The sequence below is a fragment of the Mirounga leonina genome, unplaced genomic scaffold (assembly GCF_011800145.1).
Source record: "Mirounga leonina isolate KUSES-001 unplaced genomic scaffold, KU_Mleo_1.0 Mir_125, whole genome shotgun sequence".
In the NCBI taxonomy this organism is placed as follows: domain Eukaryota; kingdom Metazoa; phylum Chordata; class Mammalia; order Carnivora; family Phocidae; genus Mirounga; species Mirounga leonina.
The window spans coordinates 32,063,019-32,088,635 of NW_023270305.1; the positions used below are offsets into that span (position 1 = coordinate 32,063,019).

Sequence of the window (25,617 nt, forward strand, 5' to 3'; positions counted from 1 at the left end):
CGCGCGGCAGGTAGCCAATCAGGAGCCGTGCTATTATGGCCCCCCCCCCCCGCCTCGGCTCTCTACGAGTCGCCGTCGAGGACACGTCATGCCGCGAGAAACTTCTGGGAAGAACTGCGCCTCCAGTGGCCTCTTAGCCTCTGCGTGCGCCCCTGAGAAAAGCCTGCGGGCCTACTGCCACCTTACCCATAATTTTCTGGATTAAAAAAGGTTGTCATTGGGCCCCGGATTTCGTCGAGTTACTTTGTGCCCGGGAACCAGAATCGGGAGGTCGTCTCCACAGTCGCTGTGCACCAGAGAACTTGGCGACATCCCCAAACCATCCCCTTCATGCAGCAACCTGGCTACTCTAATTCCGCGTTTAGAGGCTTGTTCTCGGTCTCACAGGAAAATATATACGTCAGGCAGAGAGACAACCTTGACCCTAATAGGGTTCAAACTTCAGGGCCTGTGGCCCTCACGATCTTGTACAGTTCTACCGAGATGAAATTGACATGCAATCAAATGCACGTTTATTTAAAGTGTGCAATTTGCTAAACACTGATGGATGGGTGTATACACTCTGAACCCATCACCACGATCTAGATAAGGAACCTACCCACCAGCCTCAAGATTGTCCTTCTCCAAACATCTGCTTTCTGTCACTACAGAGCAGTTTTATATAAATGGAAGCCCACGGCGTGTCCTCTTTTTTGCCTGGTCCCTTTGGCTAGGAGAATTTATTTTGAGATTCATCCACGTGGTTGCGTATATCAACAACTTGCTCCTTTTGATTGCCCGGCAGTATTCCATCGTGTGGATGTACCAGTATGTCCCTGTACTAATCACAAATTTCTAATTTTGTCATTTTTTTAGAGGACTCCAAAACTACACACTCAGATCCTGAAAAGCGCTGGGTCCTTCCGCGAGGTCAGTTAAGATATGGGTCGGGTGGGCTCCGGCGCTGGGCGGGCTGGAAGAGGCGCCACCGCCGCCGGCAGCCTCCGCGGGGCTGTGCGGCCAGGATGCCGCTGTGTGCCTTGCCTGAGCATTCGCCTCCTCACAACCTCTTTTGAGGTAGATGCGCTCAATGTCCTCGTTTACAAATGAGAACACTGAGGCTCCGCGGGGTTCTATAGTCAGCCGAGGTCACGCAACCGGTGATGGGAGTTTCACAGCATTTTATCACCACAAAAAGGAAAGGAAGACTCCACAGCGATCGCTGAGTGGTATGATGGGTGCTTTGTGTTTTTCTGAATTTTCTGATGTATCAGCAGTAAGCCTAAGTCCTGTTTCCTATTGCTAATGTCACAAAGAAAAGCCCCGACGGGGAGTAGAAGCCGCGCATGCCCCATCCCAGCACCCGCGCCGGGAACTCCGCGCGCCGCGACGCTCGGCCCGACAGGCTCTTTCCGGGCGGGACGTCAGGGCGCGGGGCCGGAAGTCAGGCGAGGGGCGGTGCGGAACTCGCCGGACGGGAGGGTGGCCGTTAGGGCCGTTGAGTTGGTGGCGGCTCCCAGCACAAGGCTCCAGATGGAAGCGGCACCAGATCCCGGGCCGGGGCTCTGCTGCAAGCCTGGCGGGCGGCTGGACATGAGCCACGGCTTTGTGCACCACATCCGACGGAACCAGCTCGCCCGGTACCGCCCCGCCCCGCCGCCGCCCCCAGCCTAGCTTGGCCCGGCGGTCCCTGACTCCCGCTCGGCTCCCCGCAGGGACGACTATGACAAGAAGGTGAAGCAGGCGGCCAAGGAGAAGGCGAGGAGGCGGCACACGCCCGCGCCGACGCGGCCCCGCAAGCCCGACCTGCAGGTGTACCTGCCGCGACGCCGAGGTGAGGCCGCCCACCCCGCCTGCCTCCTCCAGCCCGCGCGCTCTTTCGGCCCCCAGTCCTGTCTCTACACATTCTTTTCTCTACGTGGAAAAAAAAAAACCCACTTCTTAACCCCCAGGGCTCAGTTCATGTCGTCCCTCCCCTGACGCTCCCCATTCGCTCACTGATTCTTCCTAAGAACAGAGAAGGCTCGTGGCCCCCAGTTAAGCATCACTATTAAGGGGAAATACCTGGGAGCTAGCAAGTAGTTGTTTGTCTGCTGGTTTGCCCACCATGCTATGCTTTAGGGTTCTCACTATCTGACAGAGCTTGGCACAGCTATAGTTGAGTAGGACGTAGGTGTGGAATGAAACTCAAACTCACTACGAAAAATGGCGTTTTCTCCAGCTTCCCAGGGACCTAGCGATCACAATAGCTAACACGGCACTAAATTTGTTTAGCGTTACTTAAAAGTGTTTTACAGATCTTGGGTACGTTAACTCATTTAATTTTCACTGGATCCCATAAGATGGAAACTACTGTCATTTCTGTTTCACAGGAAACAGGCACAGAGAGATTAACTTGCCCAAGGTCCCATAGCTAATAAATGGCAGAGCCTGCATTTGAACCCAGGTAGGACTCTGGCCACCTCTCGACTACCTTCCAAACTTATTCACTAGATGAAGGTGCATTGTGTATCTACGATGTGATACGATTGTGCTGGCCCCAGAGCAGGGATACAAAGGTAAATGAAACTATTGATTGGCCGTGCACCTAACACATAACACACATGCACAGAGTCCGTAAGAAGATCAGGGCTTTCTTTACGGTATGTTTTCATGTGTCATCCATATGGGCAGGGGCTCCAGCAGCCTTCCCCTCTTCCCTCTCACTGTGATTCATCCTTCCAGATGGCTCTACCCACCCAAGCAACCCAGACTGTGAGGAGTCCGGTGAAAGCAGCAGTAGTGGCAGCTCCGAGCCAGAACCTTCTGGCCATCAGCTCTTCTGTTTAGAATATGAGGCAGACAGCGGAGAGGTCACCTCAGTTATCGTGTATCAGGTATGCCTCGTGGAAACAGCTGCAGCCTGAAGGTCCTTGGCCGTGCTAGAAATCACTGCCAGAGCCTGAGCCACTGTTTTCCTCAGGGCCAGTGGGAAGTGTCGGCTCCACATAGGAGCATAGACTGCTGGGCGATGCTTTTGAGCACAACTCACGCCTGTCACACAGTGATTCTCAGCAGGCACTTGGGAGGGCATGTGGCCCCCAGCTGAAAATCACTATTACAGGGGACACCTGGGAAATGACAGGCACTGGCAAGAAGCCATGAGTCAAATGGAGTTCTGTGAGAGTGTTGTCTAGGGACAGGGCAGGTGGCCTTTCCAGAAGAGGCTGGGCCCTGAGCTTCCTGACTCTTCCTCCACGTAGGACGATGATCCAGCAAGGGTGAGTGAGGAGGTGTCAGCACACACGCCTCTGGATCCACCCATGCGAGAGGCCCTCAAGTTGCGCATCCAGGAGGAGATTGCAAAGCGCCAGAGGCGACACTGACCAGGCTGAAGGCATTCTCACCAGGCTGGATTCACTGCCCAGGGAGCTCACTCCTAGTTTGGGGGTGCCAGGACCAGTCTGAGCTGATCTTGAGAGTGACACACACACACACACACACAGACAGACACACACACCCAAGCTCAACATCCATAGGAACAGAGTGTTGCAGGGACAGCCCTGCTTTGTAGGCCATTCTTTCTTGCATGTTGGCCCATTTGACCAGCTTAGTATTCTGGAATTTGAGAATTTTGTTTGGCTAACTTGGTGTTCTAGAAGCATAGATTCCAGGGAGAGCTGAGCTTTATGAAACCTTTTGCCAACATGCTGCTTTCTTACTAAGGTCATATGCCGTGGGACACCTAACCACTGCTGCTCCACCCAGCTCAGTGAACCCTATTTGTTGTTTTACAGTTCATTTGTTCCTTGCTTCTGCTCACTTCCATCCATGTTTTCCTAGACCTTTTTTTCAGCCGTTTCTTTGTTCTTTCCATTCTCTCATCTTTGTCTCAGAATCCATCAGTTCCATCGCACCTCCCAATGTGACTGTGCACCTCCCAACTGCTCAGGACTTTGGAGGTGGGGAGTCCTGGGGGTTCTACCTTTCTGACAAGCTCTTCCGGTAATTCTCATACCAATAAAGTGGGAGATCTTCATTTTTGAGACTGACTTGCAAGCATGTCTCCCTCCCATTCCATGGCTTTTGCAAGTTTCTCTCATACCGCACTGCTTTGCACTGTCTAGATAAAGAGACATAGGAAGATGATGCCAGAACTCAACTGCAAGGATTTCTTGCAGCAAAGCCTGCCTTGGTTAGGGCTATAGGATTCCAGTTTTCAACCTCATCCCTAGCTGTAAACAGACCATCCCCTGCTCAGGCTAAAGGGGAATTATCAAAACAAGCTTGAAACTGACTCTCCAAATGTGATCTAACAGTCTTGAATGTATGTACAAAGGGAAATTCAACATGAGCAATAATTGCCTATTTGGAGCCTAGTTGCAAAAAAAAAAAAGGCCTGTACAATGGGCGGCAAAATGAGTCTCTCTCATCTGCCCTGCCCCTGCCCCTGCCCCATTCTTTCTCCTTTCCTATCTCCCAAGAGTATATAAACTGAGATCCTTAGAATAAAAGATCCTAGGAATATCACTGTTTTCATCTCAGTGAACATTTTCCCTAATGCAGGGTTAGGCTAAGGTCTGAGAAGTCCACAAGACATCCTATGCACTGCAGTTCCAAGCCACTCAGATTTCCAGCAATTGACCTAACCTCAGTGACTTGAAGTATGGGATTTAAGTGAGCCCATGAACACTAAGACTTCTTGAAACCAAAGTCCCCCTGCCTCAGGGGTTTTCTCTACATCAGGGTCTCAAGATCAGTCTGGCTATTCCATCTCAGCGGCTTTTCTCTTAAAGGACACCTGAGGGCACTGTTGGTTTGTGCCCTACAGCCCTGAAAATCTACCACCTCAGAAATGGGGCAAGGCAGCTACTTAAACTACATCAGTAGAACCCAGTGAGCCACAGCTTACAGTGCCCAGAGGAATTCCGGCAAAGTGAGTGAGGTAGATAAGTTAGACGGGCCTGGTTGTGAAAGGAGCCAGGGACCGGAGTGTTCCTGGCCCACAGAGCTGGCCCAAGGTTAAATGCCTTAAACTTGCCAGTCCTGGGCTTGTTTCTACTTTCAGAGGAGAAAGTCTGCCCTCCACTTACTCAGCCAGGCTAGAAGTGCCTTTTGACTTACAATGTTAACTATCTTCCAGAGTCTCCGAGTCAAGGAGGCTGTGCCATACTCTCTCCCCAATCTTCTGCAGCTCAGAGGACTGGGGATTTTAGTCTTCCAGCTCTTCAACTGATCTTCTGACTTGGACATAGGGTTTCACTGGAACTCTTAGGCTTCCTAGTCTGGAAATAGTTTTTGGGTCTGTCTTCTCACAACTGGATGGCCTTTTTTGTGGATTTATTAAAGAATTTAGAAACAAGACCAGAAGAGGAGGTTGGGGGCATGGCACCTGAAATTTTAGCCTCCATTCCTGTTTGTGAGAAGGGAAGTGTGTACTTAATGTCCTTTTATGTCTGTCATGTACTCCTCACACTCTCAGGTCAGAGACTGATGGGAACTCCTTGTTTGTGAACTTTTTTTCTTGAGGCATTTTGCTTATCAAGTGTGTATAAAATATTTTCCACCCAAGAAAGCAGCCTAATTCTTAGCTAATTTAAGCAGCAGGACTACAGGAAGCACTAAGCCTGGTACTTAAACGGGGGGTTGTCCTTTTGGGGAGGCCTGTTGGTAGTGATGCTTCCACTGTTCCGGATGTGCCTGAAATGCCTCTCTGCTTCTCAGCGAGCTGACAGCCTTTTAGCTCAGGCTCGTTGCTTATTGCCACCCCTCTGGGGTCCAGGATGGTACTGCTACTATCCAGTTTATTCACCAGACTTGCCTCCAGACATCTTCCAGCTGTTTCAGAAATCAGTGCTTTCCCATCGAGGAGCATGTTACAGAGCATTTCCCACAGGCTCTAGAGATGTCACAGAGGACTGCCCCATGCTGTTTGGTACAGGGGCAACAGTGTCGGACTGACTGGAGCTCTCCGGCAGGCTGCTTCAGAAAGAACACTCATTTGACTAGATGCATTCTTGGCTGTCTTAAAAAAAAAAAAAAAAAAAGTCTGGTAGCCTCATAAACCTATCTCAATGCCCATGAATGTTCTTCACTTACTGAGGGTAGGCCTTGGATTTTAAGGCTTTCTGTTTCCTGGGCCACCATGGGTGATACTATAAATAGAAGGAATCTGGGGTTTTTAGGGGCTTTGGGCTGTGTAAGAGTAAACACTAAAGTTTGAGTTTTAGCCAGTTGACAAGCCTAGAAATCTTTGAAGAATGTAATGCAAGAAGGAAAAGGAAGAATGTAAAGCTTTCTGTACTGAGAGTAGGAGTCTATGGCACTTGGCCAGCCAGTGGGACCAACATGGGCAATAACAAATGCTTCTCCCTGTGCATGAGCCTCTGAAAGGGGCATTTCACCTCCATGGTCCACTCTGAGGGGCACTGCCAACTAGAGATTAGCTCATGGGGCTGGAAGAAACCCTTTGAAGTAGTGAGTATCCCACCTGCTGTGCGTTTGCCAGGATGCATGGATAGTAGGGTAGTGGATCCCCATCTGGTTCACAAGCATAAATGAGACCTTTGCATATCGAAAGAGGAATGAGGACAGATTACTTTCCTACCTTTGAGCCTTTGGGGATAATCAGCACGGAATGTTAACAATTATTTGAAACATTTTCAGCTCCCTCGTTGAATTCCTATCCTATCCCTGAGGACTCAGATGGTCAAGAAGCCATAGGCACCCACCCCAAATTTCACCAGTAGTTAGAGTGACACTAGAAGTAAAAACCTGAGTATATGGCTCCTTTGCCTTCTCAGAGGCTCCAGGAGGAGAGGTTGGTTGCACTGGTTGTGTTAAATGTATAACAAGCCATATATTCTTCTGTTTTCTCATTTCCAATGTTTCTGCTGTGTGAATGAAGTGTGCAAATTATTTGAAAATCTTGGAAGGAGGTACTTTTCGAAAACAGTATTCTTTTCAAGCAATAAACTATTTTTACAGCACTGTTTTTGCCAAGAGTTTTGAAATCACTTGTGTACATAGGGAAGTGAAGATTAAATGCCTGCCCTCAAGTCATTCAGCAACACAGGATCAGCACTTGAAATCTCATCTTTTGCTTTGCCTTGACTATTTTAAGAACCGTCCTGGTTGGAGCATAACAACTAGACTCACGTAGCATTAGAGCTAGCAGGGACTATTAAAGGCGTCTGCTCACACTTCTTATCTGGTAAGTAACTCCACCCTGCCAACTACCCATGAAGAGCCCTTCTGTCATAGGGAGTTCTGTCTTGGGGTAATTCTACTTTAGGGACTGCTGAGATTATCCTATTAAGGAAAAATTTGCCTCTCTGTCATAGTTCTGTAGTGCCCATCTTACCCCCACTTTATGTTAGAATAGCCGGTTTAGGTCCTAAGTACCTTCTCAGGTCTTCCCCATGATAACATTTGGATAGGAACTCAAACCCAGCTCAGCAGGATATAGTAAGTGTTGACTAAGACTTGCAAAGCTTCCAGTGAGGTAGGAAATGCTGAGGGTTCACAGCACCATTGGGCAGATGAGAAAAAGGTGCCTGCTCCAGATGGGAACACACCTGGGCAGAAAGATGGTGCTTCTCTTGTGATTTAGAAAGCAACACCTCTGTGTCCTGGGGCACAGCATGGCAGGCAAAACCCCACTGATCCATTCAGCCAGCTATTGTACAGCCATACTTTTTTTTTTTTTTTTTAAGATTTTATTTATTTGACAGTACAAGCAGGGGAAAGGGCAGGGAGAGGGCGAAGCAAGCTCCCAGTTGAGCAAGGAGCCCTATGCAGCGATCAATCCCAGGACCCCGGGATCATGACCTGAGCCGAAGGCAGACGCTTAACAACTGAGCCACCACCCAGGCGCCCCTGCTCAGCCAAACTTCTTGGCCCTGCTTAAACTATTTGTCCTGATTCGGAAAAGCGCTCTCCAATAGATTTCCGGTTTCCATTTTTACCTTCCATTTGGTCCAAAAAAGGTTGCTCCTTCAAGCCCTTGAGAAGTTTATCTGCTCCATTTTTTCTTCATGATACAGGGCCCCGTTTCTGCACGTTACCTTTCATGCACCAATGCTGCCAGACCTAAGCTCCCCCTGCTCCTGGCAGCCTGGGCCCGTGTTCCCTTCCGGTAGCCGGCTGTCAGCCCTGGTGCTCTCTCACGGGGTGCCAGCATCTGACCGGCTTCTTAAAAGTGCCACATACACTTTGGGTATGTAAAAAGTGTTCCCACCCTTTTTATCATGAAAACAATGTCCAAGAAGGCACCCTTGGCCTGTACATTTTGGTGAAGCCGATGGTAATTTATTCCCACACAATCCTGTTTCCTCTTCCCAAATTGCTCTGGGTCTCCAGTCTGCCTTTTCTTTACCATTACCTGGCCATGTGTGACCATGGATATCCATTGGTCTCCGTGGCCTTGTTTCAAGTAAGTGTTCATCAGCTAGGAAACAGGTTTTGGACACTGACTTCTGGACAGTATTCTGTGTACCTGGAGCCTTGAAAATAAAAAGTATCTCATGAAAGTAGCCCTCCTCCAGAGTTTGCTGAGCCGAAGGAAGCATAAACCCAATCGCGGGCGCTTGAACTTAACAGCCAAGGCTTTGTGCTCCCTTCTTCGCGGACCCGCCTCGCCTAAGACAGAGGCAGGCAAGGGGCACCGCGCTGAGGGAGGTTCCCCCAGGTCTTACTGTCGGCCGGTCCGGGCTGCAAAAATGTGCCCAGCGGCGGAGGGAGGCTTCCTCCAGCCTTGTGCGCGATGCCGATCACAGCGGCGCGGCTCCGGAGCTTCCCGCTCCCCCGAAGCTTCCACCGCAGAAACAAGGTACGCGAGACGACGGGCTTCTCGGAGTCGGAGCCTCAGCCCGAGTACCACGCCACAGCCCTCGGCTCTCAGGGCCCCAAAGTCGGGGCACCGCCCACGCTTCCACCGCCACTCGGGCGCGGGGGCTCGGGAGTTGTAGTCTCCGGCCGAGCGCGGGCGCGGGGACCGGGGCGGCGCGGACTCCACGTCCCGGCGGGCGGCGCGGCGCGGCTGGGGCGCCAGGGGCGGGGCCGCTCGGCCCTTTAAACCTTCCAGGGCTGTTCAGAGGGCCGCAGCCAGAGACGGCGCCACGCGGGGCCGAGCAGGGCGCGGCGGCGGCGGCGGCGGCGGCGGCGGGGCGCTCCGGGGAGGTGCGTACTGGGCCCCTTCGTGTCCCCGGCCCTCGGGGTGGGGGGATCCGCTGGGGAGGCTCGCGTTCCCGGCTCCCGTGGGGGCTCCGTACGCCCACGCGGGCGGGGGCCGGACTGGGCTTCCTGCGCGAACCCGCCTCTCCCCCGGGGCGCCGGCGGTCAGGTGTTGCCTGCGCGCGGCCGCCGCTCCGCCGGGCCCCGCACCCGCCCGCAGGCTCTCCTTGGCGCGGCCCCTTGGACGGCCCTGACTGCAGCCCCTCCCCCAACCCGGTCCCTCCGGCGTGGGAGCGGGACTCCCCCCCCCAGATGTTTCGGCCCCGCCTGAGCATCTGGGGCGCACCGGTGGCATTCGGGTGGAACGCGGAGGCCCACGGTGGAGGCCAGAAGGTGTCCACGTTCTGGCGTGGGCTCAGCCCCAAATGTGGGCGCTGTGAATCAGGTGTTGACCACCTTCTCCCCCCACCGGCTGCGGCCAGTCACTGGACCCTGGACTTTGATCTGTCTCTCTCCACCAGGCCTGGGCCGCTGATGGTTTTGGCGAAGTATCTTAAGGTAGCTGGGCCAGCCCCCTCTTTCCCACCTACCTCTTGTCCTTCCCCCTACACCACCCTGGCTCCCCTCCCTCATGACCGCCTGGATCCTCCTTCCTGTCAGCTTGTCAGCATTCTCCATCACGGGCCTATGGACTGTGTGAGTAAAGAGGGGGAGGGGGAGGGCGACTAAGGGACAAAATGGGCCAAGGCTGAGGAGGGCTGGGGCCCAGCCAGGACCCAACAGGAGCTCAGTGGCACACAGAGTCCCTTGTCCTGCTGGGGGCTCCAGGGTGGTACCCAGGATCACTCTAGCTGTCTCCCAAGCCTGGCCTGGTGCCTGGGCACACAGCCCCTTCAGACAAGCTGGCACCACTGCTGTCCAGTAGGGTGACCCTGACAGACCTTCCATCCAGGGCCACTTCCAGAGGTCCTCGAGTGTGGGGCCGTGCTGTGGGTTCTCATGTGGTATCAAGCTTCAGGGCCACCTCAACTTGAGTCCCCAGCAAGAACAAAGGCTGAATGGGGCCAGAATCAAGAGAAAAGAGTCCGTGGGGGCAAGCTGGGCTGGGAGGGCCATGGGTGTGGGGTGACCATTCTGCCTCCACAGGTATGCCATGGCCGTGATGAACCGCCACGCATGCCCTGTGGAGAACTGGTATGGCGCACTCTGCAGACAGCCTCCCTCTAAAGCTCCCTTCATCTCTGTTCCCTCTTGGGTCGGGGCAGCTGCGAGCCAGACGGAGACCCTGGGCCTCACAGCTCTTACCTGACATTGGCAACGCCTGCCCCTCCCCAGGCATGGCTCCATGCCCATCTACCTGTTTCCCACCATCCCTTCACCCCTTTGGCTTCTGTCTCAGGCGGGTTCTGGGAAGTGGGCTCTTCTGTCCCTGCCAAGGGAAGTCTGGAAGGGTGGTCTCTGAGGGCCTGAGGCTCTAGGCCCAGAAGCTGGGAGAACCCCCTTTTCCCCAGGCTACTCTCTGTCCTGCCTACCAGGTCCTACAACGAATCCTGCTCTCCTGACCCCGCTGAACAAGGGGGCCCAAAGACCTGCTGCACCCTGGATGATGTCCCCCTCATCAGGTAAAGTCTGGAAACTGGGCAGGTCAGGGAGACCCAAGCCCCTCAGGCAAAGACCTGTCCCCCAGTCTCAGGAATAATGAGTGTATTAAGATCACTTAAGAACAATTCTCCGTGCCAGTCACTATGTGCCAGGCACCGTGCTGAGTGCTCGATGTGCATAGCGCCATTTAATCCTGCCATGACCAGGCACCTCCTGTTTTCACCATCTTGTAGGCAAGAAAACAGACTGAGGTGTGTCATCGGTCCAGGTCACACAGCTAGTAAGTGGAGGCACCTGGACTGAAGCTCAAGCCCTCTGATTGCCCAGCCCCGGTTCTGGCTCCAGGGAAGCCAGACTGGCTGCAGGCCTTGACAATCTCAGGGAGTCCAAGGAGTCTCAGGCTCTGCCAAGCAATCCTGGGCACTCCCTTACCCATCATACACATGAGCTCTGCTCTGGGGGAGGGCCCAGCCTGGGGCCCGTTGTTTGTGTACACAACGGGCCCTTCTCATAAATCAGTGGCTTGCCTGCTAAGGAACAGGCACAGATAAAGCAAGAGACAGATGGGCCAGAATGGGGGTGCTAGTACTCCTACCCCTCTCTCACTCTGTCCTTGCCCCCCACCCCCAGCAAGTGTGGCACATATCCCCCAGAGAGCTGCCTCTTCAGCCTCATTGGCAACATGGGTGCTTTCATGGGTGAGTTGTGCCCTCAGCCCCCCTAGCCAGCCCAGTCCAACCCACTCCCCACCCCACCCCCAGAAAGGCCCAGGAAACCCTTGTTCAGTGTAGCCCACCCCACCAAGGGCTAAAGCAAGAAGGGCCACTTCTCTCCTGTTCCTTTAACAAGAGCCAAAGGCTCCCACACAGCCACCCTGCTGGCCAGAGCCTGAGGAAACCCAGTTTACCTGCCCTTCTATTCCCTTTCAGCCCTCAGGAGTGTCTGGCGGGGGTGGGGGTGGGGGAGTTGGTGGGAGGAGGGCCCCAGTGCCGGCCCCACCTGTGCTCTCTTCCCCCAGTGGTCCTGATCTGCCTGTTGCTCTACGGGCAGCTCCTGGAGCAGAGCCGTCACTCCTGGGTTAACACCACAACGCTCATCACGGGCTGCACCAACGCTGCGGGCCTCGTGGTGGTCGGCAACTTCCAGGTGTGCCCCCTGCCTGCCTCTTGAACTTTTACTAACGGGGCCTGGCTTCTGCCGGTGCCCTCAGTCCCCTGAAGGCTGACCCCATTTGCAGAGACAGCCCTTCAAGGCTGAGGGTGGGGAGAGAGGGGCTGGGAGGGAAGGGGGCGGGGGGAAGAGGGGTCGGGGGGCTGCCTCACAGATCAGCCCCTGTCTCTGGGCCCAGGTGGATCATGCGAAGTCTCTGCACTACATCGGAACTGGTGTGGCCTTCCCCGCCGGGCTGCTCTTCGTCTGCCTGCACTGTGCCCTCTCCTACCATGGGGCCACTGCCCCCCAGGACCTGGCTATGGCCTACCTGCGGATTGTACTGGCAGCCATCGCCTTTGTCACCCTAGTCCTCAGTATCCTTCCAGGACGGGGCAGCCAGGAACTCCTCCTCTAGCCCAGCCTTTCCCCACCCAAGACCCGGGGGGTGGGGGTGAGGGGCGGGGGGTGGGCGAGAGCCTGGCACACACATATCCAGAAAATACTGCCCAGTGCGGTTTCCTTCCTCCCCTCCCAGGTGGGGAGACCTGGCTCTTTGCCCCAGCTTAGCTATCTACCTGGGGAGACAGGGCTGTCACCAGCCGCCGCGTGTCCCACTGAACACTTCCTTAGCCCCATGCCAGGCGGTGTTTTCTTTATGCATGAGAGCTCTCAGCTGCAGCACGGGGCAGCCCTGTGCGAGTGGGTGTTCGTGATCGACATCCTCATCTTCTACGGCACCTTCAGCTACGAGTTTGGGGCAGTCTCCTCAGAGACGCTGGTGGCCGCGCTGCAGCCTGCCCCTGGCCGGGCCTGCAAGTCCTCCGGGAGCTGTAGCACCTCCACTCACCTCAACTGTGCTCCTGAAAGCATCGCCATGATCTGAGATCTGGGGAGGGTGGCTGGCCCAGCCTCAGCAGCTCCCCACCTCTTAACTTCGCATTTATTTTGTACCAAAAACGATTTTGAGAAAGTATTCTGCTGGGATACAGGCTTCCTTGCTGCTGGAGGAATGGCCATCCCACACCCACCTGTGCCATAGCGGAGCGGGCCTGGCAGCAGCCTGGGCCACACACAGGCTACTCCCCGACTCTGCAGTGTTGTTTTTATGTTTAAAGGTCACATATCCTCACTCACCCAGCCGGCCCTTCAGGTGCCTTCTACTCCCCAGTGCCAAGGCCACACCACTGGGGTTTCCTGCTGCAGGAATTGGGGGCTGGGAACAGCAAGAGGGACAGAAGTCTGTGGGAAGGCCCACTTTTGGGCCCACTGAGGTGCACTGGGATTCTTCACTCTGCCCCTTACTTTCTTTTGGGCAAGTAATACAGCAGAACCACATGGGTATTTTAGTACTTTTTTTTTTTTAATCTATTAAAAGAATTCTAATTTGCATGTTTGTAGTATGTTCTAAAGAATCAAGGGAGGGCCTAAGCCAGGACGGCTTTCCCTAGGCAAAGGATGGGAGGAAACCCCTGCCCTCAGGGAGAGTCTGAGTGCCCAATGCTCTTTGAGAGCAGGGCTGCTAAGAATAAAGGATGCCTGGTGCCATCCAAATACCCCTCAAGGGCTTGAAACCCTTTCTAGGCCTTTAAACTGTCTGAAGAATTGGCATGATCCTTCCCCCACTCAGAGTGTGGTTTGAAGTTGGCTTCCTTAGTAAGGGATATTGGGCGGTGGGGGGGGGGGTCATCCATAGAACAACTTTAAAATGCTAGAAGCAATTTTCACAATGAAGCTAAAGAAAGCCTGTGGGATTCCAAGGTTGACTAAAAATTGCAGGGGAGAGAGATGTAGGCTAATTTTTCTTTACCATCTGTAAGTAGCCATTGGATGCCAGACCCTGACCCATTTTGCTTTCCAACGATGAGCACATAGGCCCAAGCACTGGCTGGTCTAGTGGCCAGGTTCTTGACCTGGGTTCCACTGCTCTCAGGCCAGTAGGCTTGGCAGGAAGGGACACACAGCCTGGTGCTTTCTGTGGTTCAGGCCTCTCTTCCCCAGTAGCAGTAGGGACCTTATGGAGGGTGCAGAGGCCCTGCCCAGGCCTGTGAGCAATGCAGTGCAGGGTGGGTAAAGAAATCTTTAATGAGGATTCAGGTGCAAGAGGAAGATGCTGTGGCAGACAGGTGCTCCACCCCAGGCACCTCATGTGTACATGGCTCCATGGAGGTTCTCAAGTCGGTGCTTTTGCTGCTGCTTGCGAGCCTGAAGGAAAGAGGGCACACTGGGCATGGGCCATACCTGAAGGCCTGTGGGTGGAGCGATGGGACAGCTATCATGGGGCTACCTATCACTGTGTTCAGGCCCCTAGCATATACATTGCCAAGGCTCTTGTCCCTTGCCAAAGTCACCAGGAAGACGACCAGAGCCAGGGACCCTGAGGCCGACCCAGGGCTACTAAGGTAGGGAATGAGAACACTGAGGACAGGGACTGGGGAGTCCCCATTACCACCCGACCTCTCCACTTACCACCAGCCCCTACCTTATCTCGTCTGTGCTCCTCATAAGTGTCGTCATCAGTCGGCAGCTCATGGCGGCACAGGGGACAGGAATTTGTCTGAGAAAAGGAGGGCAGTGTTCCAGCCCAGGTCTGGTCTTCATCAGCTAATATCATTCCCCTGCTCCCAGTTCCCACCCCTACCCCTCTCCCTTCTCTGATCCCCTAAAAGTCCATAAACAGAAAGAGGCTTGAAAACGGGGCCCAGGGCAGGGTGAGGGCTGAGAGAAAGGAAGCAGTACCTTGCTTAGCCAGGGTAGAATGCAGTTGGAATGGAAGAGGTGATGGCAAGGCATCTCAATGGCAGTCTCCTCCTCCTCAAATTCCAAAAGACACACGGGGCACTTGAGCTCTTTAGGAGGGAGTGCTGATCAGGAGAGCTGCTACAGGCCCTACCTCCCGGCTCCCACTCCTGAAGGACATTCTTGCCCCAGCCTGACCTGGAAAACTGAAGGGCTAGACCAGTCTAGCTTGGGAGGGGGTGGGTCTGGCACGCCTGCGCCAAACAGCAGTAAGAATTAGTGTTCTTACCAGCCTGAGAGCCCCTGATGACTGTCCTGGGAAGGTTCTCAACCACAGCCTTGGCAGCAGGTGGAGGCAGGTGGTGATCCCAATCTACTACCAACCCCAAGTCTTCAAAGTCCATCCTATTGAAAAGTGACCTGGGAAGAATGACGCATGTTCAGAACCAAAGAAAACCATCCCTTCTCTTTGCCCCCACAATCCACTAGGCATTAACAGATAAATACCCTGAACAGCTAGTACTAACAGCTACCCCACTAAAGTGCTCAGTAGATCAAAAGCACAGTGGGAAACGGTTTGGAGTTGCTATAAGACAACCCCAAGCATGCAAGCTGTTTAGTCCCATTTTACACATGAGGCAACAGGCTCAGAAAAGTTACTCAGGCCAAGTGGAAATGACCCGGTAAAGCCAGATTCCAAGTGGCAGTCTGGACTTCCGTGCTTGTTCCTAACGAATGTACCTACTCACACCCACAAGGCCTCTCTCCTGACCCCATGACCCGTCTTCTCCCGTAGCTGCTAGAACCGGCTACCGTCCCACTCCCGACTCCCCCCTATTCGCCAGCTCCAGTCTTTCCCACAATCCCCTTGCCCGGCCCAACCACGGATGATCCAAATTATCGACCTTCCTCGAATCTCGTCTCCGGACTAACTCTCCAGATTATTCATCCGTCCTCCCCAGAATCTCTGCCCCATATAATCCGCCCTCTCCAGCCAGCCCCAGCCCAGAAACCTGATACCTGGGCCCCCACCTCCCAGCACCGCGCACCCACCTTGCGAGCTCCAACAGCATATTGGTTCGGGCCTCCTGCTCCGAATCCAACGGCTCGCAATCGTGCTCATCGAAATAGGACGCCATGGCAGCCGGGCTGTCTGACACAGCCTTCGCACCCCACTAGACTGCGGCCCCGCGGAGCTGGCCAATAAGCTGCGGGCCTGAGAGAGGAAGACCAATCAGAGCATCCAAAAGGCGGGCACAGAGGCTCGTTCGGGGCACTGAAAGCGGAAGTATTAACTCTGCTGCCTCTCGTGGCTCGAGTAGATCAGGTGACCAAAGGCTAAAGCCAATGGCAGGGGCTAGGGCCGGTCAGAAAACATGTTTTGGACTCCGAACCTAGGGTAGGCGGTCTGGGAGTGACGTGTGCTTCGCGTCCACAGCGCCCTGGAAAGCCAGATGTCGGGGCTGTAGGGGTCGTGTCAGTCCGTTCTGCGGCTCAGAGGGCCTAGGACGTGAAGATGCTAGAGGCCCTCCAGAGAGCGAGGCGCTGGCGCAGGGGCTCAGGGTACTGCCAGCCTGGAATCACGGCGTTTCCCGCTGCTCTGCCCGGTCCCCGCCGGGTACTTCTGCACCTGCTGCTCTCTAAGTGGTTCAGGAGTTGGCTCTTGATTCCCCTCCGACCCGCAAAACAAAAATTTCCTACTTATCTCCTCTGTGTTAGGCACAATAAAGGGTGGGGCAAAACTCCCCCACCGAGGGAGGGAAGAGCCCTGCTGGGGAATCTGGGGCCTTACCCTCACATGGGACTATGTGTGTGACCTTCAGCCCCTTGCGCAGCCTCTCCCCGAGCTTCCGAGAAATCAGTGGCTTGAATTCAATAAGCGGTTTGCCTCCCTGGCTACCCATGACTATTCTGGAGAGAGAACGAGGGGTTGCAGCTTTAGGGGGAAATAACCCTGCGTCAGATACTTACCCTCAAAGAGTCTGATTTAAGTGATTTAGGCCCCGTAAGGAAGCTGTGTAGGCCAGTGGCTAATGGATGGTGCCCAGACATCCCACAGACTTGGATTTAAATCTTAGCTCTGGTACTCACTGATCTAGGCCTAGGGGTAGTATTTTTAGAAGTTCTGCAGGTGATTCTAATGTGAGGCAGGGTTGAGAACTGCACTAAATGATTTGGATGATAGCTATCATTTATTTGGCATCTAGAACCATTACATTGACGGATGTTTTACACACAACATAAGTAATCCTCACAATTGTTCTGGGAGTTAAGTATGTCCCCTTTTACATGTGTAAAACCCAAGCCTCAGAAGTGGCTTGCCCAAATTCACATGGCCTTTAAGTGGTGTTGCTGACCAACTACAGGGCCAAGTGTTTTCCCCCATCTTTCCGAAAAGAAGATGGTAATGAGCCCCGTGGAAGTAACAAGTTCTGTGAGAGGTAAAGCTCCACACAGCTCTCAGCTTTGTTCTTGTTTCTCTGTCAGAAGCCCTCACTTTACCTAACAAGGAACTGCTTCTGTTGTTACACACTTGACTCTGAATTCCCCTTCCACCCACACTTGACTTTGAGGTGCAGTCAAATAGCCCAGGCAGAGACTGCCCAGATCCCGCAGTCTTTCTTTCTTCCATGGCCTTTTACCCAGTCATCTTTCCTGTGACCCTGAGGCCCTGCCAGCTTAGCCCTGTGTGGCCCTGGAACTTTGAAAAGGCCAAGATCTTGCCTACAGGGCAAACTCTAGGCTATCCTTTGTGATGGTGCGTTACAGCACGGGAGAAGCCCTTCCCATGTTCACTGCTATTGGCCTCATCTGTAATCAGGTGTAAAGCTTGAGGAAGAATGTAGGAGAGAAATTGAGATTGGAGTGTTCAGAGAGGGAAAAGTCTATTTAAAAATGAGAGGCTTGGGGGGGGTGGGGGGGCCTGGGTGGCTCAGTTGTTTAATCAACTGCCTTCGGCTCAGGTCATGATCCCAGGATCCTGGGATGGAGTCTCGATGCAGGACTCGATCCCGGGACTCCGGGACCATGACCTGAGCTGAAGGCAGTCGCCCAACCAACTGAGCCACCTAGGCGCCCCTAAAATCTTTTTTTTTTTTTTTAAGTGAGAGCCTTGTGAGATAAAAAAAACCTTTGAGGTGCTTTCCTCTTCTGGAGTCCTATTCTGAGCATCCTCAAGACATCAGAAAAAGAATAGAGTTCATTCTGAAGGAAACAGGCTCAGAGGGCCCTGGTTGTGAAGGGTCTGGTTTGGGAGCCACTCTGTCTTTGCACCTGCACTCCAGAAGGATCTGTCTGGGTAGGGTTGGATAAAGTACAGAAGGAAAAGGAAAGGGGCCACCTCCCAGGGGTGAAGTCCTTCTACCGACTTTTTAAGCAACCCCAAGAGTGGAGGCAGAGCAGGATGAACCAACATGGAGAGCTTCACACTCACACACTCACACACACACACACACACACACACACACCAGCTTTTAACCAAGCAGCAACTTTTAACCAAACAGCAGCTTTTACTGAGCTCCAAGTGGGGCCGGCCTGGCAGCGGCCAATGCAGCAGGCTGCCCGCAAGGACCAGTCTGTGGCGTGGTAGGCGATGCAAAGGTGCACATATCAGGGTTGCTCTTCAGTGCTCAGTTGGGTGGCTCAGATGGGAGCAAACGCCAGGGTTCTCTGGAGACCAGGACCAGCCAGTGCGGCCACTCGGCCTCTCCTCCAGGCCCGGCTGGGTCAGTCCCCAGGCCCTGAGGCAACGCCTGCGTCCTGGGCCTGTGGGGCACTGCTGCCCCCACTGCCCTGTGGGAGAAAGATGGCCAGCAGCACAATCAGGAGGACGAGCAGGCCACCGCCCACCACCAGCCCCAAGTAGATCCGGCAACGAATGTTCTCCCAGCGCTTCTTCTGGGCCAGGGTCTTGGTTGTCTTGCTGAAGGCTGAGCTCTGTGAACATCCCCAGACATAGGGTGGGAGTTAGTGGTTTCCCTGGAACCCCAGGGCCAGGTTCTCCCAACCCCCCACCGCCCCCCGACCCCAGCAAGGCCTAATTTGTATCTTCCCAGCCTCTCTGCTCCCCTTCTCTACATCGCCCACCCTGGGACCCTCCCAACCTGACTCCTGGTCTCAGACACTGTGTAGCCCTGGACTCGCACCCCTACAGGCTCACGCCCAGTTAACAATACCAGCCCTCAACCTTCAGGAAGGTCCACGGCTTCAAACCAAGGACTTTTGACTTCATGAGGCCTATCTGGAGCTAATCTAGGCTACAAACCCATAGGTCCCACACTGGCCCTCAGGCAAGCCTCAGGCCCCACCAAGGGCCTAGAGACCCTGAGCACAGCCTGAGAACTCTCTCTGAGGACTCCCCCTCGCCTCTCCCACCCCCATCCCTGCTTCCCCAGGCCTCACACCATGTCCAGCAGTTGGTCTGAACGCTGCTCCAGTTCCGCCAGTTTCCCATCGCGCTCCAGGACCTTGTCAAAGTTGTTGAGCATGATTTCTGTCACTTCATCCGCCTGCCGCTGGCACCGTTCCAACTCTGTCCCTGCCTGGGCACCAAGCCCAAGGTCAGAACCGCATGAGGCCCCCAGCCGGCCCTCATCTGATCCTGAGACCTAGAGGTCTCCTTGCCCCCTGCTGTGTGGGGGGGGGGCATGTATGGGTAGGGTGAATAGCATCTTTCAGGTAAGGGTATGATATGTATAGAGTGAAGGACTGGTCTCCTGAGTGTGTGTGGCTTGCCTCTGATCTCACAGATTCCTCTCTGTGCCCATCAAGGCAGGTCCTAGGTCAGCCTTGGCTACAGCATCTCAGTTTCCTCTAAGATGCCCCCGGATGGAAACTTCCCAGGATCTCACCCCACCCCTGCCCCACAAAGCAGATACTTTCCTCACCTGCTCTAGGATGACTTCTACCCTGGGCTTTGGACCACCACACATCATAACCTCTGCCTAACCCCACAGACACACAGAAACCAACTGAAAAGATCAGACCTCCTTCTGACTAGTCAGGCCAGTTCTGCCTCCTGACATGACCCTACTCCCACATCAGTGCTCAAAATTGATTCCCTGTCTGCCTGTGAAACCTCAGCCTCCTTGGCCTCTGGCCTCAGCCTTCCAGCTACCCAGGATCTTCCCTGGGGTCCAACTCACAGAGATGAGACCAACACTTAGACCTCTCAGCTTTAGCAGCAACCACACCTGACAAAAGAACCCAGCTCATTTCAGAGGACTAAGAAGGGAGGCGCAGGGTCCAAGCGTGGGAGGGGTGGGGAGTGCTGAGAGAACAGGGGAGAAGAGAGCATGTGTCACAAGCAAGAAAGGGGCTGGGCTTTGGACACAGGCAACTGAGAGAGACCCAAGGCAGGAGGCCCCAGTAAGAGCTGGAAGTCCAGGAGCAGGTCCAGGGACGAGCAGCTGAATCCCAGCAGATTAACAAACCACAGCAGCTCCCTCCTCCCAGCCTAGTCCGCTGCAGCCCATCCCTGTTCTCATCTCCTCCCCACAGAGCACTGGCCAAGCTCCTTTTCCTGCCAGACCACATTGCCCATTGTCTGCAACAGACATTTTGGCACTTGACTGAATTCCACTTAAAACCAGAGAAAGGGGAAAGATCTGGTGGTCACAGAGGGCCACTCCTACTCAGGCAAGAATTCACATTCAGGATCCTTGCAGCTGCCTTGCACACAGCCTGCAAGCATTCCCAGTATATGAGTCCTATCTCCCCAACTGGACCACAAGCCCCAGAGGAAGGGACTACCTTTGTCTGCTCCCATCCCGGTGGCCCAGGGGGGCTAGCACAGTGCTGACCATTACAAGGACTCAGTGAGTGGGTCAGTCACATTATAGCTCATCCAAAAGCAATTCTTATTTTCAAGGGATGTCATCCCAGTGTGTTTATCCAGCCCAGCAGGAGTTTCGAGGGGCAGGCATCTGAAACCCAAGTAGGTCAATATTTACCCATGAACTAGAAAAGCAACCTGCTTGGAGAGGGGCAGGCAAACCATGCCAGAGGGGTGCACTCCCAGGCTGGGGAGCAGTGACTGGGGAACAAGGAGCAATAATGCCGAGAGCAGGGGGGCTGCGCTCATCTGTACATTGTCCTCAGTCAGCCATCATCAGCACTATTCTCACTACCGTGGTAGTCAACAAACTCCCACAGCCCATGTTCACAGAGTCCCAGGCATCCCCACCTTCATAATGGGCCAGGGCCAAAACCTGAGAATGGGCAAAGCTTCCAAATGACAATCACGGCTAGAGGTTGGTGGGATGCTGAATATTATTTTTTCCGCTATGAAAACCACAGCTGTTGTTCTCTGATGCTCCAACACGGGATGGCACTGGGTCACATTCTCCAGGAGACCTGGCTGTGCTTCTTGCTGCGAAGCCAGGCCTGTCCGGGCTGAGGTGGGACCGGGCCAAAATGAACACATTCGCTCCAGGGAACACAGAGGCCTCAGGCTTAACCCCCTGGCCCTCCTTGGCCTCCCTGAACCAGAGGAGAAAGGATACTACATGCACAGGTCTCTGCTGGCACGGGGAGAAATGAAGAACTACAGGATGGGGATGGAGGTAAGGGACCAGGGGACAGGGCCACGCTCCGTCCAGCCGTAGTGAACTCGGCATAGTGCCTGGCACACAGTGGACACGGGGAAAAAACATTTCTGAATGAGTTGTGCCTGTTCCTAAGAAGCTCACTATAGGCTGGGGGAAAGGGACATATGTGACACGGGTAGGGAAGAGTGGAGGGTTGTGCGGTGAGGTGCCAACGCTGAGGGTCGGAGCCCCCCTCAGAGAGCGGATTCCCCGGGGGGAGGAGCCCTTGCAGGACAGGGCGGAGCTGGGGCATTCCACAGGGACAGACCAGGCCGAGGGTAAGGGCGGAGGGGCAGGGTGGGACCAGCGAACACACAGAATGGAAGTCCAGAAGAAGACACTCACTGGACGGAAGACTGGAACAAGACCTAGTGTAGACTTCTGAGCCCAGGGGGACAGCGGAGGGGGGCTTCAGAGTAATTTCTCTAGGGACGCCTGGGTGCCTCAGTCGGTGAAGCATCTGCCTTCGGCTCAGGTCATGATCACATGGTCCTGGGATGGAGCCCAGCATCGGGCTCCCTGCTCAGTGGGGAACCTGCTTCTCCCTCTGCCTGCCGCCCCCCCCGTTTGTGCTGTGTGTGTGTCAAATAAATAAAGCATAGAGATGAAGGGGGGCTGAGAGGGGTGCATCGCAGCCCTGCCTGGGGTCTGCAGGGCTGAGGGGGCACGGTGGAGTGCGGAGCAGCCGCGTGGTTGGCAGACAGGGGGTGGCAGTTACACGGGAAATGTTCTCCACAGACCATTACCCTCTGTACAGAATATCCCACCTACAACCCTCAAATAGTTCCGGTGTTTCGAGGCCACATACCCTTGGTTCCTCTGAAAACAAAGCTCTCCCAACCTCCCTGTCCTAAGTCTCCTGTCTCCCTTCTCTCCTGGCGGGTGCCAAACAAACCCTGTTGCAGCTGTTACCACTGTCCTAGTCACAGGACAGGGGGCAGCGAAGGGGTGTACCAGCTCCTTCCTAGGTCAGCATTCACCTGAGCTCAGAGCTAAGGGCCGGGGCTCTGCACTGCAGCCCTGGTTCCCTCAAATCTTGCCTTTGCTCCTCACCAACTACGAGACCTTTCCGACCCTCCACTTCCTCATCTGTAAAGTGGCGACAAGAATGATATCTACCACGTTAGCTAACGCATGTGACCTGTTACAAAGTGCTTAGCACAATACCTGACACGTACTAAATGCTCAATAAATAATAGCTATTATTGTGGATGGAGCCAAAGTTTCCCTCGCTGATTTTTTTTTTTAAGCAATCAGATCTCAAGAACTGTTCAATACCTGTGATCAATAAAACCTCTTAAATAATTTTACAAAATACCCAGACAAGCAAGCTCTTCCTTATTGCAAACGTGTGCACTTGTCTCTAACCTAAATACAGAACATCACCTGGGCCTTCAATAAGCTGCAAGGAGTTTATGTCCACCAGGCACTGCAGGCTGTTGAGAAGGTTCTAGGTCTTGACGGTGAACACAGCCACCATCCAATGGGCACATACTCTGAGCTAAGCATGGTGCCTGCTGTTTGTTCACCTGATCTTATTTAATCTTCGCAACAATCCACTGAAGGCATGCTATTATCCCAGTTTTATAAAAAACTGAGGCTCAGAGGGGTTGAATCACCTGTCCAAGGTCATACAGCCAGTAAGTAGACGATCCAGGAGTGGAACCAGTGTAGACTCCAAGAATCACATTCTTAACCACGGTGCTAAAGTGAATGCAGGTAAAGGGGGGTCAAGTCCTTTAGCTGGCTGGCCAAAGACTCCCCAGACTTTTTAATGTGGCCAAGTCAACTTGTGTGCTATATGAGGGAAGCCCGTGGCTCAAAACCCACATTCACTCGACAGTGCAGGAGAGAGGACCATCTATAGGATGAATGAATTCAAGCCCTTACCCATTCAGGTTTCATCTTTCCCATCACTATTTACTCCTGCTCTCTGCCTATACCTGTCACCACATCTGGCACAGAGGAAATGCCCAAGAAATGCTTGTTGACTGAATGAATCAGAGGAGAGGATGAGGAAGAAAGACCAGGCAGGGAACCGGGTGGGAAGAAGAAAGGGAAAGAGGTGGTGCCAGAGAAAGGGGCAGGTGTGCAAGAAACAGAGGGATGGGGCCAGGAGCCGGGAGGGGAGAAAAATCAAGGTACCCCCGCCCCCCCAGGCTCTGATCCACTGTTGGCCTCAGATGAAGCCCCATAAATTATCCTGGCCTCAGCCTTCACTTCAGGAGTCTCCTCTTCTCCCCAAGTGCTCAAGGCTGACTGGAAGCCCACCCCTAGCCCTGCCTGATCCCTTGCCCTGCCTGATCCCTTGCCCTGCCTGCTGGGAAGTGGGCTCGGAGCTTTGTCCCATTCTTGGAGCCTCTCTCAGTTTCCTGGCGTGGCCTTAGAGCTCAGTGCAACCTTCCTGCCCCGCTTCCTCTTCCTGCCTCCGGTTCCCTAGAGATGAGGCCATCCAGGCATCATGACCCCCAGCCAGGCCACATCCATCACACCTCTGCCAGTTTCTCCAGGGCAGAAGCTTAAAGCACCAAGCCTGCTTCCTGTCCAGCCTATCTTCCTAGGAGTCCAGGGGATGGAGGAAAGCTACTGGCACCTCCTGTTGCTGACACCTTTGCCTTAGAGATGGCAAGTGGGGACACAGGCCAGAGTCTGCGGCTGGAGTGGGGGATGACTCACCTCAAGAATGTGTCCCTCAGTAGAGGTTAGGAGAGAGCCAGGACTGTGCCATAGTCTGATAACTTCAGGGGAACTTTTATGGTAAACGTCTCCCTTTATCTCTCCGCAGGGAAAGGAGTGTGCCCTCCAATACCCTGCCACGGCGCTGGCAAGGCCTCTACCACCCCATCTGCTCAGGTTTCCAACTCCCAGGCCACACTTGGCTTCTCACGGCTCCGGGCAGGGCTGAAGAGGTCATCACATTACCTACCACTCCTGAGGAGCAGGTTCTGGGTGCCAGGCAGGGCTCTGCCATTGTATCTCCCTTAACCTCGCAAGGACCCAGTGAATCAGGTATTGCTGACCCCACTTCACAGATGCGGAAAAGAAGGCTCGGGAAGGTTAAGTGACTGGCCCGGGGTCACAGAGCCAGTAAGTGGGCCACCACCAGGATCTCAGCCCGGAGTCTGCCTCCGAAGGCCGGGCTCCTAACCACTTGGCCCAGGGAAGGGGGAAGCCGGAGTCATGCACACTGCGCGCAGGCGGCCAAATTTCCCCTTCCCAGCCTGCGCGCCCCGGGAGAGGCTCTGGCCCCCATCCGGCTCCTGGCCGCGGCCACCTCACGGTGGTGGGGGGGGGACCGGCGCGGGTCCCGGACGACACCCCAGCCCTCGGACTTCAGCCTCCGGCCGCGCACCCCCACATCGCCCTCTGCCCCCCGTCCGGCCGGCTCCGCCCCGCCCGGGCCCTCACCATAGCTGCTGCCGCCGCCTCGCCAGCTCGGGCTCTTCTGTCGCCCAGCGGCCGCGGTGCCAGATACCCGGGAGGAAGCGGAGGGGCGGGGCCGCGGCCGGCGGGGGCGGGGGGCGCGCCTGCCCGGAGCCCGGACCCGGACCGCCGCAAAGCGAAAGCTGCCGGCACCCCGCCCGGCTTCGCACGGCTCCCCCAGCCTCCGGAACTGAGGGCCTCACGCCTGAGCAGCCTGGTGCTCGCGCTGCACGCTGGCCACACGTCGGGGGCCCAATCTGTGACCCGGGCACAGTGGAGTGGGCTCCGGAGCGGAGGCATCGCTCGTTCCACGAGCCTCTGTATCCGTGCTAACGCTGGGCACTGTGCTAGAGACGCCTCGAACAGCCAGCCGGGCCGGGTCTTTGCCACCCGGGTGAGTGCATTCACCGGTAACCCAAACCCAAACCCGACTCCCCGAAGAAAAGTTTAGAACGAAAGAAACTATTCGCAATCAACATTGTGAACGCACTACCTGCCGCTGAATTGTGTATTTCGAAAATGGTACCACTGCCTGTTACAGTTGTATGTACACTTATACAATGTATGTTGTGTGAACAGACCCCCAGGGAGAAGGTGCTAGTTCTGGCTTTTCTGTATTTCCTCTTCACCACAAGGGCAGCTGCAGCCCTGCCCTCATATGACCCTGCTCCTCAGGGGGAGGGAGGATGGGCGAAGCCACCCCTCCAGAGCCTTCCTGAGCTGAATCTACCCATTCTCCCCCTCTCCTCTGCAGGGGAGTCTGAGACACCTGTTCTCTACCCCACCCCATGCCACCCCCACCATCTCAACTGTGGCCCCTCTTGGGGAAGGGGGTTGAGGGCTTCCCTCCTTGGGTTGAACCGTGACAGTACAGCCCACATTCCCACCCTGGGCCATCTAGATCCCAAGGAAGAGGTCTCCCCCCAGTTCTGTGGACTTTGAGTCCAGGAATGACCTGAGGAGAGAAGATGATCACAGTCTGATA

The 25,617-nt window shown here is 54.7% G+C and overlaps 4 protein-coding genes across 7 annotated transcripts; 2 read left to right on the forward strand and 2 right to left on the reverse strand.

Moving 5' to 3' along the window:
- The first annotated feature begins 1,409 nt into the window (after positions 1-1,409).
- On the forward strand, positions 1,410-6,952 carry CUNH2orf68 (chromosome unknown C2orf68 homolog). Its single transcript, XM_035001162.1, has 4 exons — positions 1,410-1,619; positions 1,695-1,813; positions 2,704-2,855; positions 3,222-6,952. Exons 1-4 carry the CDS (start codon positions 1,513-1,515, stop codon positions 3,342-3,344), a joined length of 501 nt encoding a protein of 166 aa, XP_034857053.1. The 5' UTR covers positions 1,410-1,512; the 3' UTR covers positions 3,345-6,952.
- Positions 6,953-9,055: 2,103 nt separating this feature from the next.
- Positions 9,056-13,575, forward strand: TMEM150A (transmembrane protein 150A). Of its 4 annotated transcripts, XM_035001159.1 has the most exons (8): positions 9,056-9,138; positions 9,654-9,828; positions 10,279-10,326; positions 10,668-10,754; positions 11,365-11,432; positions 11,753-11,880; positions 12,083-12,260; positions 12,528-13,575. In XM_035001159.1, exons 2-8 carry the CDS (start codon positions 9,764-9,766, stop codon positions 12,767-12,769), a joined length of 816 nt encoding a protein of 271 aa, XP_034857050.1. In that variant the 5' UTR covers positions 9,056-9,138; positions 9,654-9,763; the 3' UTR covers positions 12,770-13,575. The 4 variants fall into 4 exon arrangements, with proteins under 4 accessions (XP_034857050.1, XP_034857049.1, XP_034857051.1 ...); XM_035001158.1 differs by lacking the exon at positions 9,056-9,138 and having other exon boundaries at positions 9,236-9,828; XM_035001160.1 differs by lacking the exon at positions 9,056-9,138 and having other exon boundaries at positions 9,778-9,828; positions 10,279-10,467; positions 11,785-11,880.
- Positions 13,226-15,811, reverse strand: RNF181 (ring finger protein 181). Its single transcript, XM_035001163.1, has 5 exons — positions 15,676-15,811; positions 14,912-15,042; positions 14,623-14,732; positions 14,366-14,440; positions 13,226-14,088 (listed from the first exon to the last, which is right to left on the reverse strand). The coding sequence occupies exons 1-5, from the start codon at positions 15,759-15,761 to the stop codon at positions 14,029-14,031; spliced, it is 462 nt and encodes a 153-aa protein (XP_034857054.1). The 5' UTR covers positions 15,762-15,811; the 3' UTR covers positions 13,226-14,028.
- Positions 15,812-17,724: 1,913 nt separating this feature from the next.
- Positions 17,725-24,947, reverse strand: VAMP5 (vesicle associated membrane protein 5). The gene is made up of 3 exons (XM_035001164.1): positions 24,618-24,947; positions 19,026-19,163; positions 17,725-18,558 (listed from the first exon to the last, which is right to left on the reverse strand). The coding sequence occupies exons 1-3, from the start codon at positions 24,930-24,932 to the stop codon at positions 18,349-18,351; spliced, it is 663 nt and encodes a 220-aa protein (XP_034857055.1). The 5' UTR covers positions 24,933-24,947; the 3' UTR covers positions 17,725-18,348.
- Positions 24,948-25,617: the final 670 nt, after the last annotated feature.

Bases quoted from the DNA above. Each gene is read 5' to 3' on its own strand.
- CUNH2orf68 (XM_035001162.1), top strand. From the start codon at position 1,513: ATGGAAGCGGCACCAGATCCCGGGCCGGGGCTCTGCTGCAAGCCTGGC. The intron at 1,814-2,703 runs GTGAGGCCGCCC...TCATCCTTCCAG, and splicing joins GTACCTGCCGCGACGCCGAG to ATGGCTCTACCCACCCAAGC. The intron at 2,856-3,221 runs GTATGCCTCGTG...TCCTCCACGTAG, and splicing joins CCTCAGTTATCGTGTATCAG to GACGATGATCCAGCAAGGGT.
- TMEM150A (XM_035001159.1), top strand. From the start codon at position 9,764: ATGACCGCCTGGATCCTCCTTCCTGTCAGCTTGTCAGCATTCTCCATC. The intron at 11,433-11,752 runs GTGAGTTGTGCC...CTCTTCCCCCAG, and splicing joins CAACATGGGTGCTTTCATGG to TGGTCCTGATCTGCCTGTTG. The intron at 11,881-12,082 runs GTGTGCCCCCTG...CTCTGGGCCCAG, and splicing joins TGGTGGTCGGCAACTTCCAG to GTGGATCATGCGAAGTCTCT.
- RNF181 (XM_035001163.1), bottom strand. From the start codon at position 15,761: ATGGCGTCCTATTTCGATGAGCACGATTGCGAGCCGTTGGATTCGGAG. The intron at 15,043-15,675 runs GTGGGTGCGCGG...CATTCTTCCCAG, and splicing joins ATGCTGTTGGAGCTCGCAAG to GTCACTTTTCAATAGGATGG. The intron at 14,733-14,911 runs GTAAGAACACTA...TCCCTCCTAAAG, and splicing joins CATCAGGGGCTCTCAGGCTG to AGCTCAAGTGCCCCGTGTGT.
- VAMP5 (XM_035001164.1), bottom strand. From the start codon at position 24,932: ATGCCTCCGCTCCGGAGCCCACTCCACTGTGCCCGGGTCACAGATTGG. The intron at 19,164-24,617 runs GTGAGGGCCCGG...CTTGGTGCCCAG, and splicing joins AGGCGGCGGCAGCAGCTATG to GCAGGGACAGAGTTGGAACG. The intron at 18,559-19,025 runs GTGTGAGGCCTG...GGATGTTCACAG, and splicing joins CAGACCAACTGCTGGACATG to AGCTCAGCCTTCAGCAAGAC.